At 40.7% G+C, this 20,225-nt stretch overlaps 1 protein-coding gene across 2 annotated transcripts in view; it reads left to right on the plus strand.

The window, feature by feature from the left end:
- Window positions 1–1,901, plus strand: part of ASB1 (ankyrin repeat and SOCS box containing 1) — a 111,850-nt gene extending 109,949 nt beyond the window's left edge. For both annotated transcript variants that reach the window (XM_073633680.1, XM_073633681.1), the window contains one exon: window positions 1,022–1,901. In XM_073633680.1, the coding sequence (XP_073489781.1) occupies window positions 1,022–1,158 (137 nt within the window). In that variant the 3' untranslated portion in view covers window positions 1,159–1,901. The remainder of the gene's footprint in view (window positions 1–1,021) is intronic.
- Window positions 1,902–20,225: the final 18,324 nt, after the last annotated feature.

The raw sequence follows: 20,225 nt of genomic DNA on the forward strand, positions 1-20,225 counted from the left end.
CACTAGGATAATTTAGTCAGGTAGAGATTGGACGGACTCAGAATCAGAGGTAAGAAATGGTCACGGACCAATGGCTAAGAAGCTGCTAGGGCTGAAGGCAGATCATCTATAGATTATGCAAGGGAAGGGGCAGCAGCGTGCCTAGAACCTCAGCGGCCAACCTCAGCCAGAAATTCAATGAATTTAGCCACAAAGTTTTGCATGACTTTAGTAGAGACCCGGTCAACAAGGCAAGGTCCTTGGCCCCATCCAAAGAGCTAGGGAGGTAGACTCTGTCATCATTGGGTAACAAGATTTCAGATGGCAGATGTTGGCACCTTCAGAGAGCATGGAACTGTTAGTGGAGTGTGAGCCCTGGTCATCCATTGCAGTATTACTGTCCCCTTTGTGTCTAGCTAAAGACAAGTTATGGCCCCATAGCAGTAAACCAGCACGACACTCCAAAAGCTATGCTGAGGAAAGGCCATTCTGGATAGTGGCAATTGTAGAATTCAGCTTTAGCATAGAAGTAAAGAAGAGTCCCGATTAAAGAAAAAAAAATAAAATACAGAACCAAAGAAGGAATGCTAGCAAAAATGAGTGTAACAGCAGAATTGAAAAAAAGGCCATTAGTAAAAAAAAAAAAAAAAAAAGTCTGAAGCATATTGCTAGTAGGAGGGGTTATCATAGGGCTGCCCTCCACTTTTTTTTTTTTTATTTGGCAGTGTCCAATCATTCAGTGGGTGCAGTGTAACTAAGTTACAAGACTTCATCAAATTAGTATTGGGAGACTAATAAATGCACCACCTCCTTTATATATGACTAAACAAATCATGATTGATTTTTTTTTTGCACCTTAAAACTTCAATCCTTTGCTCTCTGGGTATACATTGTTTTGTCAAGTTTAAAGACTTCTTGTGTGGCTCAATGGACAAGAAAGAACGTTTCCTTACCCTTTAAGTAAGATAATCTTAGTTTATGAACTGGGTGTGAAGATTACATGTAAAGCTGAAAAAAACTAACCATGCCCATTCTTATTCAGGTTGTACACGAACCCTATCAAGTTTATGTCGTATTGCTGTGCGGAGGGCGATTGGAAAACAGAGATTGTCCTGTATTAATAGCCTCCCTGTTCCATCTCGTGTTCTGCACTACCTTCTTCATGAGGACGGATGCTAGCTTTTATCATGCATGTTTACAACATTTATCCAAAATTCTGCTATATGCAAATGTCATCCTTGCACATTGCATGGAAAAACAAGCCTTTATGGAAGATGGATTGTCATCATAAAAACAGTGCCTTATTTTACTTTGCAAGTGGAAAAATGGCAAATTGAACATGTTCGTGCGTTACACTAAAGAGCACATGTCCACTTCTGGCAAATGATACATAAATAAGATAACTAATATAAATTATTATGCAAATTTCCAGTAAAGCTGTGGGAAGAACTTCCAAAATCGGGAAAAAAAACTTGTTGCTGTAACTGCTTAAAAAGTGTTAGTTGGAATTTGGCTTCAGTTTATTAGTGTAACAAAATTTGCTAGTACATCTACCACTCCCCCCAGACTACAATGTTGCTGTCCAAAGGTGCCTATGTACTCCTTCATACAGACTGTAGGCATTGTAAGACAGGTGGTGGATTGCTGGCCAGATGAAAAAAGGGGGGGGAGCTTAACAAAACGAATGGAGCCACCACATCTAATAATTGTTAAGCTGCAATATATTACATTTTTGGTTTTGGGTTTAACAACGCTTTTTAAAAAATGAACATGTAATAACATCATCGCTGGGTAGGATTTGCAGTTTTTGAATGCAAAATATAATTGGACATACAATAATTTATTGCAAGGATACCCATTAACTTGCAGTTGTGAAAGCTGTACATGTATCTAATAGTTAACAATAAAAGAAGTTCACTGTATCTGCTTCTTTGCGAGTATCATTTGTATAGTATGACCATGAAGACAGAAACAACTTTGGAAAAGGGGTTCTGTGCATTGCAATTAAGATGGTGAAGTAGGAGCTCTCTGCTTACAGGTGTTAAAAAAAAAAGACCCAACTCCCTCCAGCTTTAGTGAGGCACCCTCTGGCTTCACGGATTCATCTATAGAACTATATTCACTAATCATTTTCATGCATTATTATCTATGAGCTGAGTAGATATTTAGTTTGAGAGAAGTGACCTTAACCACTTAGCACTAAAGGCTTATACACACTATAAGAAAATCGGGCAAACATTTTCATCCAAAGAATTTTCGTATGGTGTACACAACTTTCAACAGCAGATTCCTACTTTTCATACGAAAATACCCAAAGGGACAAACTCCAAAATTGTTCTCGTACGGGAACAGAATGAACGATTTTCGTTTAAAGTGTATTGTTTTCATACAAGAAAAATCAGAAAAGAAAGACTGCGCATGATCAGAAACAATAAACAAAAAAAGCCTTTGTCATACAAGAATATTCATAAGAATTTTCTTTCATCGGTTCTGATTTGCTGTGAAGCATCAAGAAAAATCAGACGAACGTTGGTCCGATTTTCTTATAGTGTGTACCCCACTTTAACCCTTTCATGACTAAGCCTATTTTTGAAATTTGGTGTTTACAAGTTAAAATCCGTATTATTTGCTAGAAAATTACTTAGAGTTCCCAAACATTATATATTTTTTAGCAGAGAATCTAGAGAATAAAATGGCGATTGTTGCAATATTTTTTATCACACGGTATTTGTGCAGCGGTGTTTTAAACGCAAATTTTTGGAAAAGGGACACTTTCATGAATTTTAAAAAATCCAAACAGTAAAGTTACCCCAATTTTTTGTATAATGTGAAAGATGATGTTATGCCGAGTAAATAGATACCAAACATGTCACCCTTTATAATTGCACGCACTCATGGAATGGCGACAAACTACGGTACCTATGAATTTCCATAGGCGACGCTTTAAAAATGTTTTACGGTTACCAGGTTTGAGTTACAGAGGAAGTCTAGGGCTAGAATTATTGCTCTCGCTCTGACGATCGCGGCGATACCTCACATGTGTGATTTGAACACCGTTTACATATGCGGGCGCGACTTCCGTATACGTTTTCTTCGCTGCGCGAGCTCACGGTGACAGGGGCACTTTAAAAAAAAATTTTTATTATTTTATTTATTTTTTTACTTTATAAATTGTGTTTTTAAAAAAAAATTTTTTTTTTTACTTTTATTGCTGTCACAAGGAATGTAAACATCCCTTGTGACAGTGATAGGTGGTGACAGGTACTCTTTATGGAGGGATGGGGGGTCTAAAAGACCCCCCATCCCTCCTTTACACTTCAAAGTATTCAGATCGCCGAAAACGGCGATTCTGAATACTGTGTACTTTTTTAAATTCGGCGCCATTGGCAGCCGAGTAAACGGGAAGTGACGTCATGCCGTCGCTTCCGCGTTTACAACGAGAAGGCTGGAACGAAGCCGCCCACAGCTTCGTTCCAGCCCGCCCCCAGCCGCCGAAGGCACACGATCAGACACCGGGCCTCCCGATCGCACGGGAGCCCCGGTAACAGCGGCGGGAGGGGGGGATGTCCCCTCCTGCTCCTCCTGTATAACAACTGAGCGGCTTTTAGCCGCATCAGTTGTTATACTCGGGTAGCCGATCGCCCGCTGTAAACAACGGTACCGGGATGATGCCTGCAGCTGCGGGCATCATCCCGGTATAACCCCGGAAAGCCGAGTACGCATATCTGCGTACGGTCGGCGGGAAGGGGTTAAACCCCTTCCTAACCAGATCCAATTTTCAGCTTTCGGTGCTCTTACATTTTGAATGACAATTACTCAGTCATGCAACACTGTACCCATATGAAATGTATTCCTTTTTTCACACAAATAGAGCTTTCTTTTGGTAGTATTTAATCACCGTTGGTTTTTTATTATTTGCGCTATAAATGAAAAAAGACCAACAATTCTGTAAAAAAAGCATTTTTCTTCGTTTCAGTTATAAAATTTTGCAAATTTGTTATTTTTCTACATAACTTTTGGCCAAAATTTATACTGCTACATATCTTTGGTAAAAATAAACCAAATCCGTGTGAATTATTTGGTCTTTATGAAAGTTATAGAGTCTACAATTTATGGTGCCAATCATTGAAAATTGATCACACCTGATGCACAGACGGCCTATCTAGTTTCTTGAGACCCTAACAAGCCAGGAAAGTACAAATACCCCGCAAATGGCCCCTTTTTGGAAAGTAGACATTCCAAAGTATTTAGTAAGAGGCATAGTGAGTTTTTTGAAGTTGTAATTTTGTTCCCACAATTCTTTGTAAAATGAAGATTTTTTTTTTCACAAAATTGTCATGTTAACAGGTTATTTCTCACACACAGCATATGCATACCACAAATTACACCCCAAAACACATTCTACTATTCCTCCTTTTACACAACCTGGCCACATACAGAGGCCCAACGTGCAGGGAGCACCATCAGACGTTCTAGAAACATAAATTACACATATAATTTCTTGATTACCTCTTGCACTTTTGAAGGCCCTAGAGCACCAAGACAATGGAAATGGACCCCATTTTGTAAAGCAAACACCCCAACATATATTCTCTGAGGCATAATGAGTCTTTTGAACATGTCATTTTTTTCCACAAGTTTTTGGAAAATGTGGAAATAAAATAAAAACACTTTTTTTTTTTACACAAAGTTGTGCATTTATACAATATTTATAACACATAGCATGTACATAGCAAAAATGACACCCCAAAATGAGTATGGATGGGATGGCTGAGCATGGATGAGTATGGATGGAGTGGCTGAGCATGGATGGCATGGCTGAGCATGGATGGATGAGGCAGGAATTGGCACAGTGCAGCGCTGTGGGCACTATAGATCCAGTCCGCAGCACTGCTGCAGCCAATCTCTCCCCCTCTCCTCACACTGTACCGATCAATACAGAGAGGGGAGAGATGAACCAAGCATGCATCGCTTGTTTACAACTGATCGCTGTGTCATTTGAAGGATCGATCATGTGGTATGGGGCCGCTGCCATCAGTCCTATACCATGATCCGCGGTCACAGATATTCCCGGGGGTGCACAATTCTGGGAGGACGTTATAGTACATCCTCCCAGAGTAATCCAACTGCCCTGCAGCCGTTTTTTCGGCTATGGGCAGTCGGCAAGTGGTTAAAGTGGTCTTGTTGGCACTCCCAAGGTCTATATCAGTAAAAACTCCTAGTGAACATTATTTTGAATTATATATTTGGGATATCAAAGTTCTGAGAAAAAAAAACAGTAATTTGAGAGCAGAGGGGTCCACATTTGGAGCATTCACAAACCATATTATGAATATCACTGGTATTTCTGTGGCATTTGTGACAGAGAGTGGAGTCTCACTTTCCCATTTTCTACAGTCTTATCAGGGGTGAAATAAATTCTGTGAAAATATTGTAATTGAGTTTGTCTTTCAAAGATATCACATTAGACAGATATGTACATAAACATAAAAAGAATTATGATGACAATTGTGAGAGACGGTAATAATAGTTCCACCAGAATCACGTAGGTCCCATTTTGGTTTTTAAGCATATTGCATATGGAAACAGGAAATATTGTATACTAAAATAGCAATTCACATTTTAACTGCTTGCTGCCCGCGCAACGTCAAATGACAGCGGGGCAGTGCAGCTCTCGTTCTGGGACGCCGTCATATGACGGCGTCCCAGGACAGGTACGCAGCGCAGAAATCTCGGCTGCACCGCGTCCGCGGCTCTTTAATCATGTGATTGTCTGTGTCCAATCACAGCCAGTCACATGTAAACAAGGAATTGCCGGTAATCGGCTCTCCTCGCCTCACACTGACAGACTGGGAGGAGAGGAGAGCCGATCAGCGGCATTTCCTCACAGGGGGACATGTAGGAATGTAATCAGGGCACTGATCATCAGTGCCCTGATTACAATAAAGAAAAAAAGTGTCACCAATCAGTGCCCACTATTGCCCACCAATGCCAACTATTAGTGCCCACCACTGCCCACAAGTGCCACCAATCAGTGCCCATTAGCGATGCCAGTCAGTGCTGGCAATCAGTGCTGCCCATCAATGCCCATCGCTGATGTCAATCAATGCCCATCAGTGCTACCCATCAGTGCCGTCTAACAGCGCTCATCAGTGCGGCATATTAGTGCCACATCATCAGTGCCCATAAGTGCCACCTCATCAATGCCCACCAGTTCAGCCTATCAGTGCCGCCTCATCAGCGCACATCAGTAAAGGCGAAAAATTACTTCGTTACAAAATTTACTGACAGAAAAAAAGTAAAACACATTTTTTTTTAATGTTTGGTCTAAAAAAACCCAATAGTTATTAAATACCACCAAAAGAAAGCTCTATTGGTGTGAAGAAAATGATAAAACATTTGTTTGGGTACAGTGTAGCACGACCGCGCAATTGTCATTCAAAGTGCCACAGCGATGAAAGCTGAAAAATGGCTTGGGCAGGAAGGGGGTGTAAGTGGTTAATGGTTGAGAGAGTACATCACACAATCCAAACTGGGCTTCGGCAGCATGTTACAGTTTAGGATATTACAGAGACCAAGTGGGAAGCACCGCCAATTCCTGTTGCAGTGCAGGAAAGTTTATGCACATTTTTCAGGCCAACAGTTAAAAAACAAGGGGGTTATACCACATAGGAATATTTGGGGAGACAGCCCAGGGTGCCTATGGTATAATAGATTTGTAGGGCAGTAGCCAAAATGTTGCTACCCTCAGAAATTTTGAGAGATTTCCAGTGTATGAGGTTGGATAAGGTGTTATTTAACTGTGGAAATAGCCACCAACGCACTTACATCAGTTGGGTGTCATATCAATATCTTTGCAGGTCTAGTAATGTCAGTCTAACCTGAGAACGAAGGAGTTGCAAAGGCGATAGTGAAAACTTAGGTGTTTGGAGTGCCAAATAAAACGTATTAAGCTTATGATTCAGTTCTTATTTAGGAATAGACTGAGCATTCAGAGAAAACGTATAAAACTTCAGGAGAAACACTATTTAAGATGTTAAAGTGATTGTAAATTCTCTCCTATACCCAGTGAAGTGAACAGCCTCAGATGATACACAGAGATGAAATAAATCTCCCAACACAAGTTTTCCATGTATATCTGCAGTCTTTCTCTTTCTACATCCTTTAGAAAGTGCACATTGTGTTACAAATCTTTCTTCCTCATTCAACAGTGTGTTTGGAGTTTGGGCATACACAGTGTGAGAGCTGATTGGAGGAAAGGCACACACACCCCCACATAGGCAAAGGAACGAAGAAACTTGCAGAGCTGCAGTCTGAATAGATAAGCTCTCTGCTTATCTGTCTCTATGTTACCTCCCTGACACAAATTTCCACCTGCTTTTATCTCATGTGTTGGAGAGCTTGTCAGAAGTTATCATGCAGATAACAGAGGAACGGAGCAGCAGAAAGACACTACGTATATATTTGTGCCCAGGCCAGTTTACATCCACTTTAACTCTTCCTCAGATTTTACAAACAAAAAAAGGGGGACTTTTAAGGAGCCATTAAAAACAACCAAGTAATTACAATTAAAAATTAACTTTATTACACAGAAATCATACAAAAATTATGTGTCAATTTAAAACTGTGATAATAGACACATAGCTTCATCAGGAAACCACTGCTTTTAAACAGAGATAACTTCACAAAAAGAACATAGTTAAAAATCACACCCTATATGTTGACATCCATATTACCACTAATGCACATCTTTTCCAATTCTAATTGTCACGATTGAGATTTATAATACACCTGTGTGAAGTCTTGTATATCAGAAAATATTTTTCACTTAATAATGGTAAATTTTTGTTGCTGCACTGTCTGGCTGTGTTGCACTTGCCACACAATATTTATTCACTAATTTTTATGATTTTTACTTATTAAGGCTTTATTGATGCCGCACTGATTGCTTGTTTGCACATATTTACCTTTTAGGCATTATTAATTAATGGTTTTGTTGATTTTTATTATTAATTTACTACACTTTTGTGGAGTGTTGCGTTTTAGAAATTGTTTATTGATATAAGCTGAACTGATGCTGCACTAATTGCTGTTGTGCACTTATCCCTACACATTTTTGGTGGATCATTTAGTTCTAGTTGTTTTTACACTTTTAATATATATTTTTTTGCACTTTTGTTTTAGTCACCTGCGTACCTCATTATTATTCTCCTCTTACCTACCTATTTAGAGGAATTAGTAATTTACATATTGGGAGATTTGCTTTCTCTTGGCTATCTATTGCAGTTTATTCTTATAAGGATTATTATTATTCAGTCTGGAACTGGGTATATTGTGATTCATTTGTTTGATGTAACACTGGTTTATTATAACCTTTGGTTACACAATGTAATGGAAGATCAATTCTAAAGATACAATCACCACTTGGAATTCCCGTCTTGAAATTTCTGGTATAGTTGATTGTTTTACATATTTTAATATATGTATTCTTCGTTTTTTTAGTTAAATTACCTAGTAAGCGCCGCATATTTTTATTGTTTTACTTGTCTTTGATTAGTGTGAGAACACCCTTATGTTGGCAGCTACATCCTTTAACTCTTTTTAGTCTGCATATTGTCTGTTGGTGTGCGCACAAGTATCCATCATTCTTTCTGAACCCAATTGCCTTTAGAAGTCGCCTAATTAGTAAATCGAGTCCACCTGTGTGTAATTTGTCCTCAGTATAAATACAGCTGTTGTGAAGCCCTCAGAGGTTTTTAGAGAACCTTAGTGAACAAACAGCATCATGAAGGCCAAGGAACACACCAGACAGGTCAGGGATAAAGTTGAGAAGTTTAAAGCAGGGTTAGGTTATAAAAAAATATCCCAAGCTTTGAACATTGCCTGGAGCACTGTTCAATCCATTATTGGAAATTGGAAAGAGTATGGCACAACTTCAAACCTACCAAGACATGGCCATCTACCTAAACTGACAGGCCGGGCAAGGAGAGCGTTAATCAGAGACACAGCCAAGAGACCCATGGTAACTCTGGAGAAGCTGCAGAGATCCACAGCTCAGGTGGGAGAATCTGTCCACAGGACAACTATTAGTCTTCCACTCCTCAAATCTGGCCTTTATGGAAGAGCAGCAAGAAGAAAGCCATTGTTGAAAGAAAGCCATAAAAAGTCCTGTTTTCAGTTTGGGAGAAGCCATGTGGGGGACACAGCAAACATGTGGAAGAAGGTGCTCTGCTTAGATGAGACCAAAATTGAACTTTTTGGCCTAAAAGCAAAACGCTATGTGTGGTGGAAAACTAACTAACCACACATCACCCTGAACACACCATCTCCACTGTGAAACATGGTGGTGGCAGCATCATGTTGGGGGAATGCTTTTCTTCGGCAGGGACAGAGAAGCTGGTCAGAGTGGATGGGAAGATGGATGGAGCCAAATACAGGGCAATCTTAGAAGAAAACTTGTTATGCCACGTACACACGACCGGTTTTGTCCACGGAATAAACTCTGAAGGTTTCTCCGATGGAACTCCTTCGGAATTTCATTCATGCAATCTTGCCTACCCACGGTCAAACCAAAGTCCAACCGTCAAAAACGCGGTGACGTACAACACTTACGACAGGACTAGAAAAAGGAAGTTCAATAGCCAGTAGCCAATTGCTTCCATCTCGTACTTGTTCAGAGCATGCGTCGTTTTTGGTCCATCGGAACAACATACAGACGAGCGGTTTTCCCGATAGGAATTGGTACCGTCGGAAATATTTAGAACATGTTCCATATCTAGGTCCTTCAGAATTTAAAAAAAATAGAGTCCGATGAGGCATACACATGATCGGAATAGATGATGAAAAGCTTCCGTCTGACTTTTTCTGTCGGACATTCCGCTCGTGCGTACGCAGCTTTAGAGTCTGCAAAAGACTTGAGACTGGGACGGAGGTTCGCCTTCCAGCAGGACAACAACCCTAAACATACAGCCAGAGCTATAATGAAATGGTTTAGATCAGGGGTCTTCAAACTATAGCCCTCCAGTTGTTCAGGAACTACAATTTCCATCATGCCTAGTCATGTCTGTGAATGTCAGAATTTTACAATGCCTCATGGGATGTGTAGTTCCGCAACAGCTGGAGGGCCATAGTTTGAGGATCCCTGGTTTAGATCAAATTCATGTGTTAGAATGGCCCAGTCAAAGTCCAGACCTAAATCCAATTGGGAATCTGAGGCAAGACTTGAAAATTGCTGTTCACATACACTCTGCATCCAATCTGACTGAACTAAAGCTATTTTTCAAAGAAGAATGGGCAGAAATGTCACTCTAGATGTGCAAAGCTGGTAGAGACATTCCCAAAAAAAAGACTTGCAGCTGTAATTACAGCGAAGGTGGTTCTACCAAGTATTGACTCAAGGGGGCTGAATACAAATGCACCCCACACTTTTTACATATTTATTTGTAAACATTTTGAAAACCATTTATAATTTTCCTTACACTGCACAATTATGTGCCACTTTGTGTTGGTCTATCATATAAAATAACAATAAAATACATTTACATTTTTGGTAGTAACATGACAAAATGTGGAAAATTTCAAGGGGTAAAAATACTTTTTTAAGACACTGTATATGTTGTGTCTGTTCTTGCTCTTACTGAAAGAAACAAAAAACAATCACTGACAGTGTTCAAAGTTGTCTGGGGATAGATCCAGGATATGTCATTTTTGCATCCAGTTGCCTGTCCTAGTGAGTGTATTTTTTCGCTATTAGTTTTCCCAAGGGTACATGTAGATGCCAAAAATAGGTGCCTCATAGGCCTTGAAGGCCTCTCAACTGGTGTTCTCAGTGGTTTCATCTCCATTGCTCTGCCATATGTCCCATATTCACGTTTATAGAGCACTATTGGATAACAACTAGTATTGGACCTATTCTCCAAGGTTTAAGACCTAGTAAAGTAAACTCCAAAGAGGAGTACCACGTGGTATGTGCAATAAGCAGATCACAGTGTATGATGTGAGTCTGAACAACAATATTTCCTTCTATCAGGGTACTTCCAGTGCCATACATCTACCAGGTGATAGTTCTGTATCCGGTCTCGCAGCATGGAAGGTAAGAGCATGCATTTTTGAGGTTTGAGTACAGCAATGGCGGTCAACTTAAAAACAAGAGGACCGCAAAATAGAAGTGCATTTCACACCTCAACACCGAAACAAATTGGATATGCTGAATTTTGTGCAGCTGATTGAAATGCAGACTAAAGAAGTTGGAGTACAATACATACCCAGCATTGGTGTTAGTGGACAACAATAATAATCCCCAGCATTGGTGTCAGTGGATGCAATAAAACCCACGTTGATGTCAGTGAACACAATAACTCCAAACATTGGCCAGGGGATGCAATAGCCGCCAACATGTTAGTGACCACAATAATAATCCCCAATATTGGTGTCAGTGAACGCAAAAATAACCCCCAACATTGGCGTCATTGGGCACAATAGCCCTCAAAATTGCTGTTGTGACTGCAATAACATCCCCCAACATTGGTGTCAGTGGATGCAATAATAACCCTCAGCACTGGTGTCAATACTATTAACCCCCCCCCCCTGCATTGGTCAGTCGCAGTTAAAGTTAGCTCCTCAATCCCCCCTTTCTGTATTACTGGCCATGGTAGTGAAAGTTAACTCTCCTCATATTTGCAGTCATGGCAGTACCAATTAAACCCCCCAATCCCCTGCATTGATGGTCATTGCATTGAACGATAACCCCCATCATTGATCGTCACTTTCCTACCACAAGCTCTTGTTCTGCAGGCTTGGTCTTTAATTTAACTGTGGGCAGAGATAACTCCCCCTCTCAGTACAGTCTCTCTAAATGCTGGAACACAGAGCACACTCCAGCAGCCCACTGCAGTATACAGCTTATATGCAGCCCACAGGCTGCCGGTAGCGGGTCCAGCAGGCTTTGTGTTTGGAACCAGGTAAGTATGCTATTAATGTCACTGGGCGCGTGGTAATTTAAATAAGTATATGCTTGAAGCCTTGTCCAGTTTAGCTATATCCAAACGGACAAGAACAAACGCAATTTCTACTGAATAATTTCTGTCCATATGTTCAAATACCGGTATAATAGAGCACCCTTGAGGATCTGTTTTCACATTAATAATTTGAACATTCAGAGTTTTAGACATCAGAATAGAAACCTCTTTTGAGAAAGATGAATATGTGGCATGAAAGGTGTATGAACCAGATAAGCCTCCTGAAGGAGTATTATATGAGGCTTGACATGTCTAATCTTATCAAACACCAGTGATCGGTTTAACTTGAGTTAAGTCCTTGACATTTCAGCTTTTAAGGTACTCCTTACCAGGCAGGTACTGGCCATCGGGACTACTGGGAGTTTCCCGGTGGGCCGATGGCTCAGTGAGCCGAATTCAGTGACAGCCTGAGCCTGTCAAAGTAATGGCTGCGTGGCTTCTGCCGCACCGATCATCCCCAGCTGTTCCCTGTGTCCTCCTCTTCCATGTCCTCCTCCTCTGCCCCCGTGTGCTCGGGCCGCTCCTCCGGTCCCCTGTCCTCCTCCCTTGTCCCGTGTGCTCCAGCCACTCCTCCGGTCCCCTGTCCTCCTCCTCTGCCCCGTGTGCTCCGGCCACTCCTCCAGTCCCCTGTCATCCTCCTCTGCCCCCGTGTGCTCCGGCCACTTCTCTGGTCTCCTGTCCTCCTCTGCCCCCGTGTGCTCCAGCCGCTCCTCCTGTCCCTTGTCCTCCTCCTCAGCCCCCGTGTGCTCCGGCCACTCCTTCGGTCCCCTGCCCTCATCCTCCACCCCCCCCTCGTCCCCCGCAGCCGGCTTCCCACCTCTCCTGTCGACTGCTGGGGGGATGTGTCAGGATGCAGAGCGGAGGAAGGGGCCAGTAAATATGTAATTTATCTGCCCCTTCCTTTTCTCAATTGGACACAGAGCAATCGCTCCTGTGTCTTGATAACTGAGCCGCTGTCTCCAGTCCATCTTCAGTGCTGAGACAGCTATATTTAGTGGCGCTTTACCTTCGCTATTCGCCGGCTAGCGGGGAGGTTTTAACCCCCGCTAGTAGCCGCAACAGGGTTACAACCACCCGCAGCGGCGCTATTCCGGAGGTTTTCAATGGGAAGGGGCGCTTTAGGAGCAGTGTATACACCGCTCCTACAGCGCTGCAAAGAATGCGCTTGCAGGACTTTTTGTACCATCCTGCAAGCGCACCGCTCCAGTGTGGAACCCCTCGGGACAATATTATCTGTATAATAAGGTAAGCACAAACTTAGGAATTGATAAAAATTTACATTTTATTGATTACAAAAACACATATTAGCGAATATAATAAAATCATGAGCTACAAACAGTTCATTAGAGATACTTGATACTAATTATCATTAGTCCGCGAATTGCTGGAAAGATGCTTGAATATGCGATAATCCAACATGTTTCGCAGATTTCCTGCTTCAAGGGCGTCGCTTACATCTGTTGGTATCTCTAGATTACATAAATTCATATTAGGTACTGTTTTATAATTACATTGTTCAAGTACAGTTCATTAAACTAATAAAGATGCTTACCCAATATAAGTTATCAATGCCTAAAATGGGGCATGCAAAGCCCAACTCACATCAAGAGGCTCAGCCCGCTAACAGCCGATCGCGATCAATACCCCATGGCAGTCAGAGCCTATGGAGTTGGAGAGTGGGGCGTCGGATCACGTATTCGCCAGCCTAGTAAATAGGTAAATCCTGTATAAAGAGATAATTTTTTCAGCTAATTTTATCAAAAAAGTGAAAATTGTATAATGTATGGCCAGCCTTTGATGCTCTGTTTTTTTTGTTCACCAAATTATGTTACTGACCCTGTTGCCAATTAAAATAATTAGCTGCAAAAGGTTCTTCCAGCTCTTCCTCGTTAGTACCACCTTTTTTATTGCCCTGTTCCAACTATTTTAAGACATGTTGCTGCCATCAATTTCAAAATTACCTTATTTTTTCTTAACCGCTTGCCAACCAGCATGTACAGGCATATTAACATACCTGTACGTTGCCCTTTAAGAAGCGGTTTGCAGCGTGTGCGCTCGCCGCGAGCTCCGTGAGTGTGATTGCGGGTCCCGCGGACTCGATGTCCGCGGGGTTACCCGCGATCATCTCACGGAGAGGAAGAACGTGGAAATGCTGATGTAAACAAGCATTTCTCCATTCTGCCTAATGACACTGACACTGATCACAGCTCCCTATAATCGGGAGCGGTGATCAGTGTTGTGTCACACATAGCCCATCCCCCCCATCGTTAGAATCACTCCCTAGGACACACTTAACCCCTTAACTGCCCCCTAGTGGTTAACCTCATTCTCTGCCAGCCACATTTACACAGTAATCAATGCATTTTTAATCGCCCTGATCGTTGTATAAATGCGAATGGTCCCAAAATAGCACCAAAAGTGTCCGATCTGTCTGCCATTATGTCACAGTCACAATAAAAATCGCTGATCGCCGCCATTACTAGTAAAAAAAAAAATTATTAATAAAAATGCCAAAAAACTATCCCCTATTTTGTATATTTTTTTTTTTTTTTTTACCAAAAATATGTAGAAGACTACGTATTGGCCTAAACTGAGGAAAAAAAATGTTTTTTATATATTTTTGGGGGATATTTATTATAGCAAAAAGTAAAAAATAATATGTGTTTTTTTTTTCAAAATTGTTGCTAAATTTTTTGTTTATAGCGCAAAAAATAAAAACCACAGAGGTGAACAAATACCACCAAAAGAAAGCTCTATTTGTGGGGAAAAAAGGACGTCAATTTTGTTTGGGAGCCATGTCGCACGACCGCGCAATTGTCAGTTAAAGGGACGCAGTGCCGAATCGCAAAAAGTGCTCTGGTCTTTTGCCAGCCAAATGGTCCAGGGCAGAAGTGGTTAAAAGGGTACATTTTCTCAGTTGAATCATTTGTTTTCTATTTTCTGTTGTGAATAAAATATGGGTTTATGAGATTTGTAAATCATTGCATTCTGTTCTTATGTAGATTTTACACAGCGTCCCAACTTTTTTGGAATTGGGATTGTAGCTTACACTGTCCTGGTGACGCTGGGAATGGTATGGTGATCAGGAACACTAATGCTGGCTGCCCTGGTTTGGGGACACTGAGACTGGTGTTGTGGGGATCAGGAACTCTATTGTTGACTGTACTAGTTTGGGTCACCATTTGTTTTGGACACAGGTCTAATGACACTGGGACTTATGTGACACTCTACTGGAGTGTCTAGTGATCAGAGACACTGGCTGGCTGCTCTACTGATACTGTTTGAAAAAAAAAAATCAGTCTCTCTCTGTAGGAAACATTGTGCTTCCTCTTGCAGGAAACAGAATAATGGCTGCAGGATGCAGCTTTTGTTTACATATTTGAATTTCATTGGCCCTGTGCCCCCCCTCCCCCCCAAATCTGCGATCAGGTGTGTTCAAAGGACACAGCAATCCCAGGGCATGCACAAGTGTTGCTAGCAGTAAGATGTTTTTATTCACCATCCTGCCAGTGAGCCATCTGGCTGTTTATTTACAGTGGTGGAAAGTGGTTAAACAAGCTGCTAGCAAATTTTAGCAGATTTTTAACAAGCATCACATCATGCTGATGCTTACTAAAGGCTACTAGCAGCTTGATTAAAGTGAGTCAGCATTTCCATCAAGATTAGTATTTAACCTCTTCACGACCACACTATAGCCAAATGAAGGCTACAGTGTGGTCGCATATTGCCAGGAGGGCATTATATGACATCCTCCCTTGCTTGCTCTTCCCACGTGCCCCCCTGCAGCACGCATCAGCAGCGATCTGTGACCGCTGCATCCTTCAGACACAGATAGGGGTGAAAGCCAATCACAGCGGCTCTTTAGCATGTGACCAGCTGTGTCCAATCACAGCTGATCACAGTGTAAACGGGATTTGCCAGAGAGGAGAGCCAAAGACCAGTAAATCCAAACAGGGGACATCTACACTGATAATCAGGGCAGTGATCATCAGTGTCCTGATGATCAGTGCAGCCCACCAATGCTGCCAATCAATGATGCCTCATCAGCGCTCATCAGTGAAAGAGAAAAATTACTTATTTACAAAATTTTGTAACAGAAACTAAGAAAAACATTTTTTCTTTAAACATTTTGGTCTTTTTTAATTTGTTTAGCAAAAAATAAAAAATACAGTGGATCCATCCAATTAAATACCACCGAAAGAAAGCTCGGTCTCAAAAAAATTATACAAATTTCACCTGGGTGCAGTGTTGCATGACCACGCAATTGTTATTTAAAACGCGACAGCGCTGAAAGCTGAAAATTGGCCTGGGCAGGAAGGGGGTTGAAAGTGCTCAGTAGGCACACTGCTATTATACAAGTAAAGTCTTTGTGAACAAGCCCTTACACACACACAGCACCTTTCACAGCACACTACCAACTCAAAAGAGACTAAAACAGTCATTGCCAGCTCAGACTTTATCAGTAAGGGTGGGCAGAAACCACACTTGGCTGTCATTGCTTTAAATAGGTCATAGCCTTATGTAAAAAAAAAAAAAAAATCCATAAAATTGCAATTTCAAAGAATACATTTTTACACTGGCCTGGTAAACTTTTATTTGCTACTAAAATTGGGTTTTCTTTAAAGCGAGTTGTATTTAGAAAATAGAAACTGGTAAGAATGTATCTTTAGGGTTTATGTGGCCTTTGCAACATTCCGAATGACATTTCTATTTACAATTACTTGGAAACTCATCAGCAAGCTGAGCAGACCAGGTAGTGCTTAATTATTTCAGGCTATAAACTCATATTCTTCCATGGTGTGTCAGTGTACCTTGTTCATACAAATGCATTGCACAAGCGCTTGGGAACCAATTAACAAGTTACGGTAATACAAGTGAAGTTGTTTGTAAAACCCATACAAACCCCATGCAAGTAGAGGTTGTGATCTCAATTACAAGGGGAAACAAGAGCCTCATATGTTCCTGACAGGCTTCTGTAGACTTCTGAGGCTGCTCCTTTCTGCTATACAGGGCACTTAAGGATGCCATGCTGACACCCCCACTCATAGCGTAAGCACCCTGATTGTTACATGCAAAAAGAACAGCTATGGAAAAATCAGCACGTTTCATTGATTGGCCTCTGAAAAGAAGTTGCGTCTTCTAATTAGTTTAGGAACAACAACAATAATATTCAGAGCCACTAAGTGTCTTTAGAGTATTTAAAGGCAACAGCCAGGATATTCTCCCAGACTGGTCTTACCATTCAGTATTAAACGCTGGATGGGAACACATTGCAACTTGTAGAATGAAGGAAAATGGATGGGAGCCAGAAATGTCCACTGCAGAACAGTTGTTGGGTCCATCAAACAACTGTCAGTATGAATCTATGCTGGACATCTGCACCCTAGATTTTGATATTGCTCCAGAATACTTTTCTTCCTGGTCTTCTGATGCTCAGTTTACACCAGACTTCCAGTTCCCTGTAAGTGATGTTGATGCAAACGATATTTTTCAGAGCCAAAGCTGCCTGACTCCTCAGGTAAAGGTGCACAGGCAGGCAGCTAACATCAGGGAGAGGAGGCGAATGTTGAGTATCAATTCTGCTTTCGAAGAATTGCGAGGTAGAGTCCCAACTTTCCCCTATGAGAAGAGATTATCCAAGATTGATACCTTGCGGCTGGCTATTGCCTACATAGCATTGCTGAGTGACATCCTGGCTTCTGGGACAGATCCTAAGTCCTATCTGAATGAGTTTATGAAAAAAGGTGCACATAGGTCAAATGGCACCATCTGGAACACAAGTGGTGAGTGTCTTCAGAATTACCCTGTAAATGGCATTTCTTTCAAATTTAACACATTATGATTGAAGGGAATTCAAAACAAATTGTGTGTTTTTATTTGTTACAAAGGTTGAACTGAACTAGCTTGCGTAACATCGTTGCTATGAAATTTTAAACTACCAAAATAACAGGCTTCATCAAGCATCTCTACCAGTTCCTCATGAAAGACAACACACTTTAAAACTTCATGGAAAAACCAAACCCACATAATACTTACCTGGGTTGCAACATTTCACATTTGTGCCAATTTATACCCCGTTTTGAGAAAATATAACACACAGGCTAAATTCACCAATATGTAACTAAGTTTGAACTCATTGATTATATTGCATAATTCCGTCTAAAGTTGTTCAGGTAACAGACATAATTCTTCAATATAGACCTCATTTGAATTTACAGTATTAACCAACCTGAACAACCTGTGCAATAATTCTCAAATCCTCAAATGTGCATGCAGTAAAATGTATACTGTAATGCCTCTAGTGTACTCAAAAAGCAAGTAACATGGAAACAACAATATTCATTGGTTTATGCTTTTTATTTTATTTTTAACTGAGCCTAATCAAAAATACCTTTCTGTAATTTAAAATTTGACCAGAAGGTTTGCATACTTATCACAGCTCATTAGCTTTCAGCTGACGATGTCTGAGTATATGAAGATTCAGTCACACATCGGTACTGTTCAACTGCATGAGTGATCTAAATAAATTGTGGCTAATCTTGAGTGCATGTAGCAATTATTTAACTAAAAGCATGAGAAAGGGATTACTAATCTTCAGGACAAGTGCTGTCATCACTGACTTTCTTATTTTGTTTTAATATTGTCTCATTTTCTCCATAGCACCCAGTTTTCTGGATCATTAGCTTTTTTTTCATTTATGTGCAAAGCACTGTAACAACTAGATTTCAGCTTAGAATGATTTATAATAGTATCCTTATAGGCATAAGTATCAAACTATGCATACTATATTATAGTCAGTCTACTGCAGATATACAGTACAGCTGCATATTTATAGGATCACCCATAGGGATAAAACTTTTGACCAATCTTCATGTCTGTGGCTACCTAGACCTTCACATGGGTGGCAGCAGTTTCACCTTGTGTGAAACATATTTATTTTTTTCTAATAAGGATCTTTATCCTGGTGTGTTATCTTTGCTCAATTAATTAAAATTCATAATATAAAATGTACCAATAAGGCTACTGAACACTGGCAAAATAGTAATATGGCAATAGGATTCCTTGTGGTTTGTCAAAAACTAAAAGAAGGAAATCTACTTTATAACCAAGTTAAGGTTACCTGTAGACATGCAAGGCTTTATCATACTAGTAATCCATTGGCCAAATTGGAAGACAAACTGCAGTATGTAAGTGCACTCTAGAATAAAGGTCACTTCATTTTTGGTGAGGCGTATGCCTTTGTCCCTAATAAAAAACCTATATTGAAATTTGAATACGGTCTTTGTTCATGGCATTTAATAAAATAATGCAAAATTATATATAGTGCCTTGAAAAACTATTCATACCCTTTGAAATTTTTCACATTTTGTCATATTACAACCAAAAATGTAAATGTATTTTATTGGGAATTTATGTGATAGACCAACACAAAGTGGCACTTAATTGTGAAGTGGAAGGAAAATGATAAATGGTTTTCAATTTTTTTTACAAAAAAAATCTGAAAAAAAGGCAATACTTTGTAGAACTACCTTTTGCTCCAATTAAAGCTGCAAGTCTTTTTGGGGATGTCTCTACCAGCTTTGCACATCTAGGAGAGTGAAATGTTTGCCCATTATTCTTTGCAAAATAGCTCAAGCTCTATCAGATTGGATGGAGAGCATCTGAACAGCAATTTTCCAAGTCTTGCCACACATTCTCAATTGGATTTAGGTCTAGACTTTGACTGGGCCATTCTAACACATGAATATGCTTTGATCTAAACCATTACATTATAGCTCTCGCTGTATGTTTAGGGTCATTGTGCTGCTGGAAGGTGAATCTCTGCCCCAGTCTCAAGTCTTTTGCAGAATCTAACATTTTTCTTCTAAGATTGCTCTGCATTTGGCTCCATCCATCTTCCTATTAACTGACCAGCGTCCCTGTCACTGCTGAAGAAAATCATTAGTTTTCCGCCACACACAGCGTTATGCTTTTAGGCCAAAAAGTTCAATTTTGGTCTCATCTGACCAGGGCACCTTCTTCCATATGTTTGCTGTGTCCCCCTCATGGCTTCTCGCAAACAGGACTTCTTATGGCTTTCTTTCAACAATGGCTTTCTTCTTGCCACTCTTCCATAATTGCCAGTGCATGACTAATAGTTGTCCTGTAGACAGATTCTGCCACCTGAGCTGTGGATCTCTGCAGCTGTTCCAGAGTTACCATGGGCCTCTTGGTTGCTTCTCTGATTAA

The sequence above is a fragment of the Aquarana catesbeiana genome, linkage group LG06 (genome assembly GCF_042186555.1).
Source record: "Aquarana catesbeiana isolate 2022-GZ linkage group LG06, ASM4218655v1, whole genome shotgun sequence".
Classification (NCBI taxonomy): Eukaryota; Metazoa; Chordata; class Amphibia; order Anura; family Ranidae; genus Aquarana; species Aquarana catesbeiana.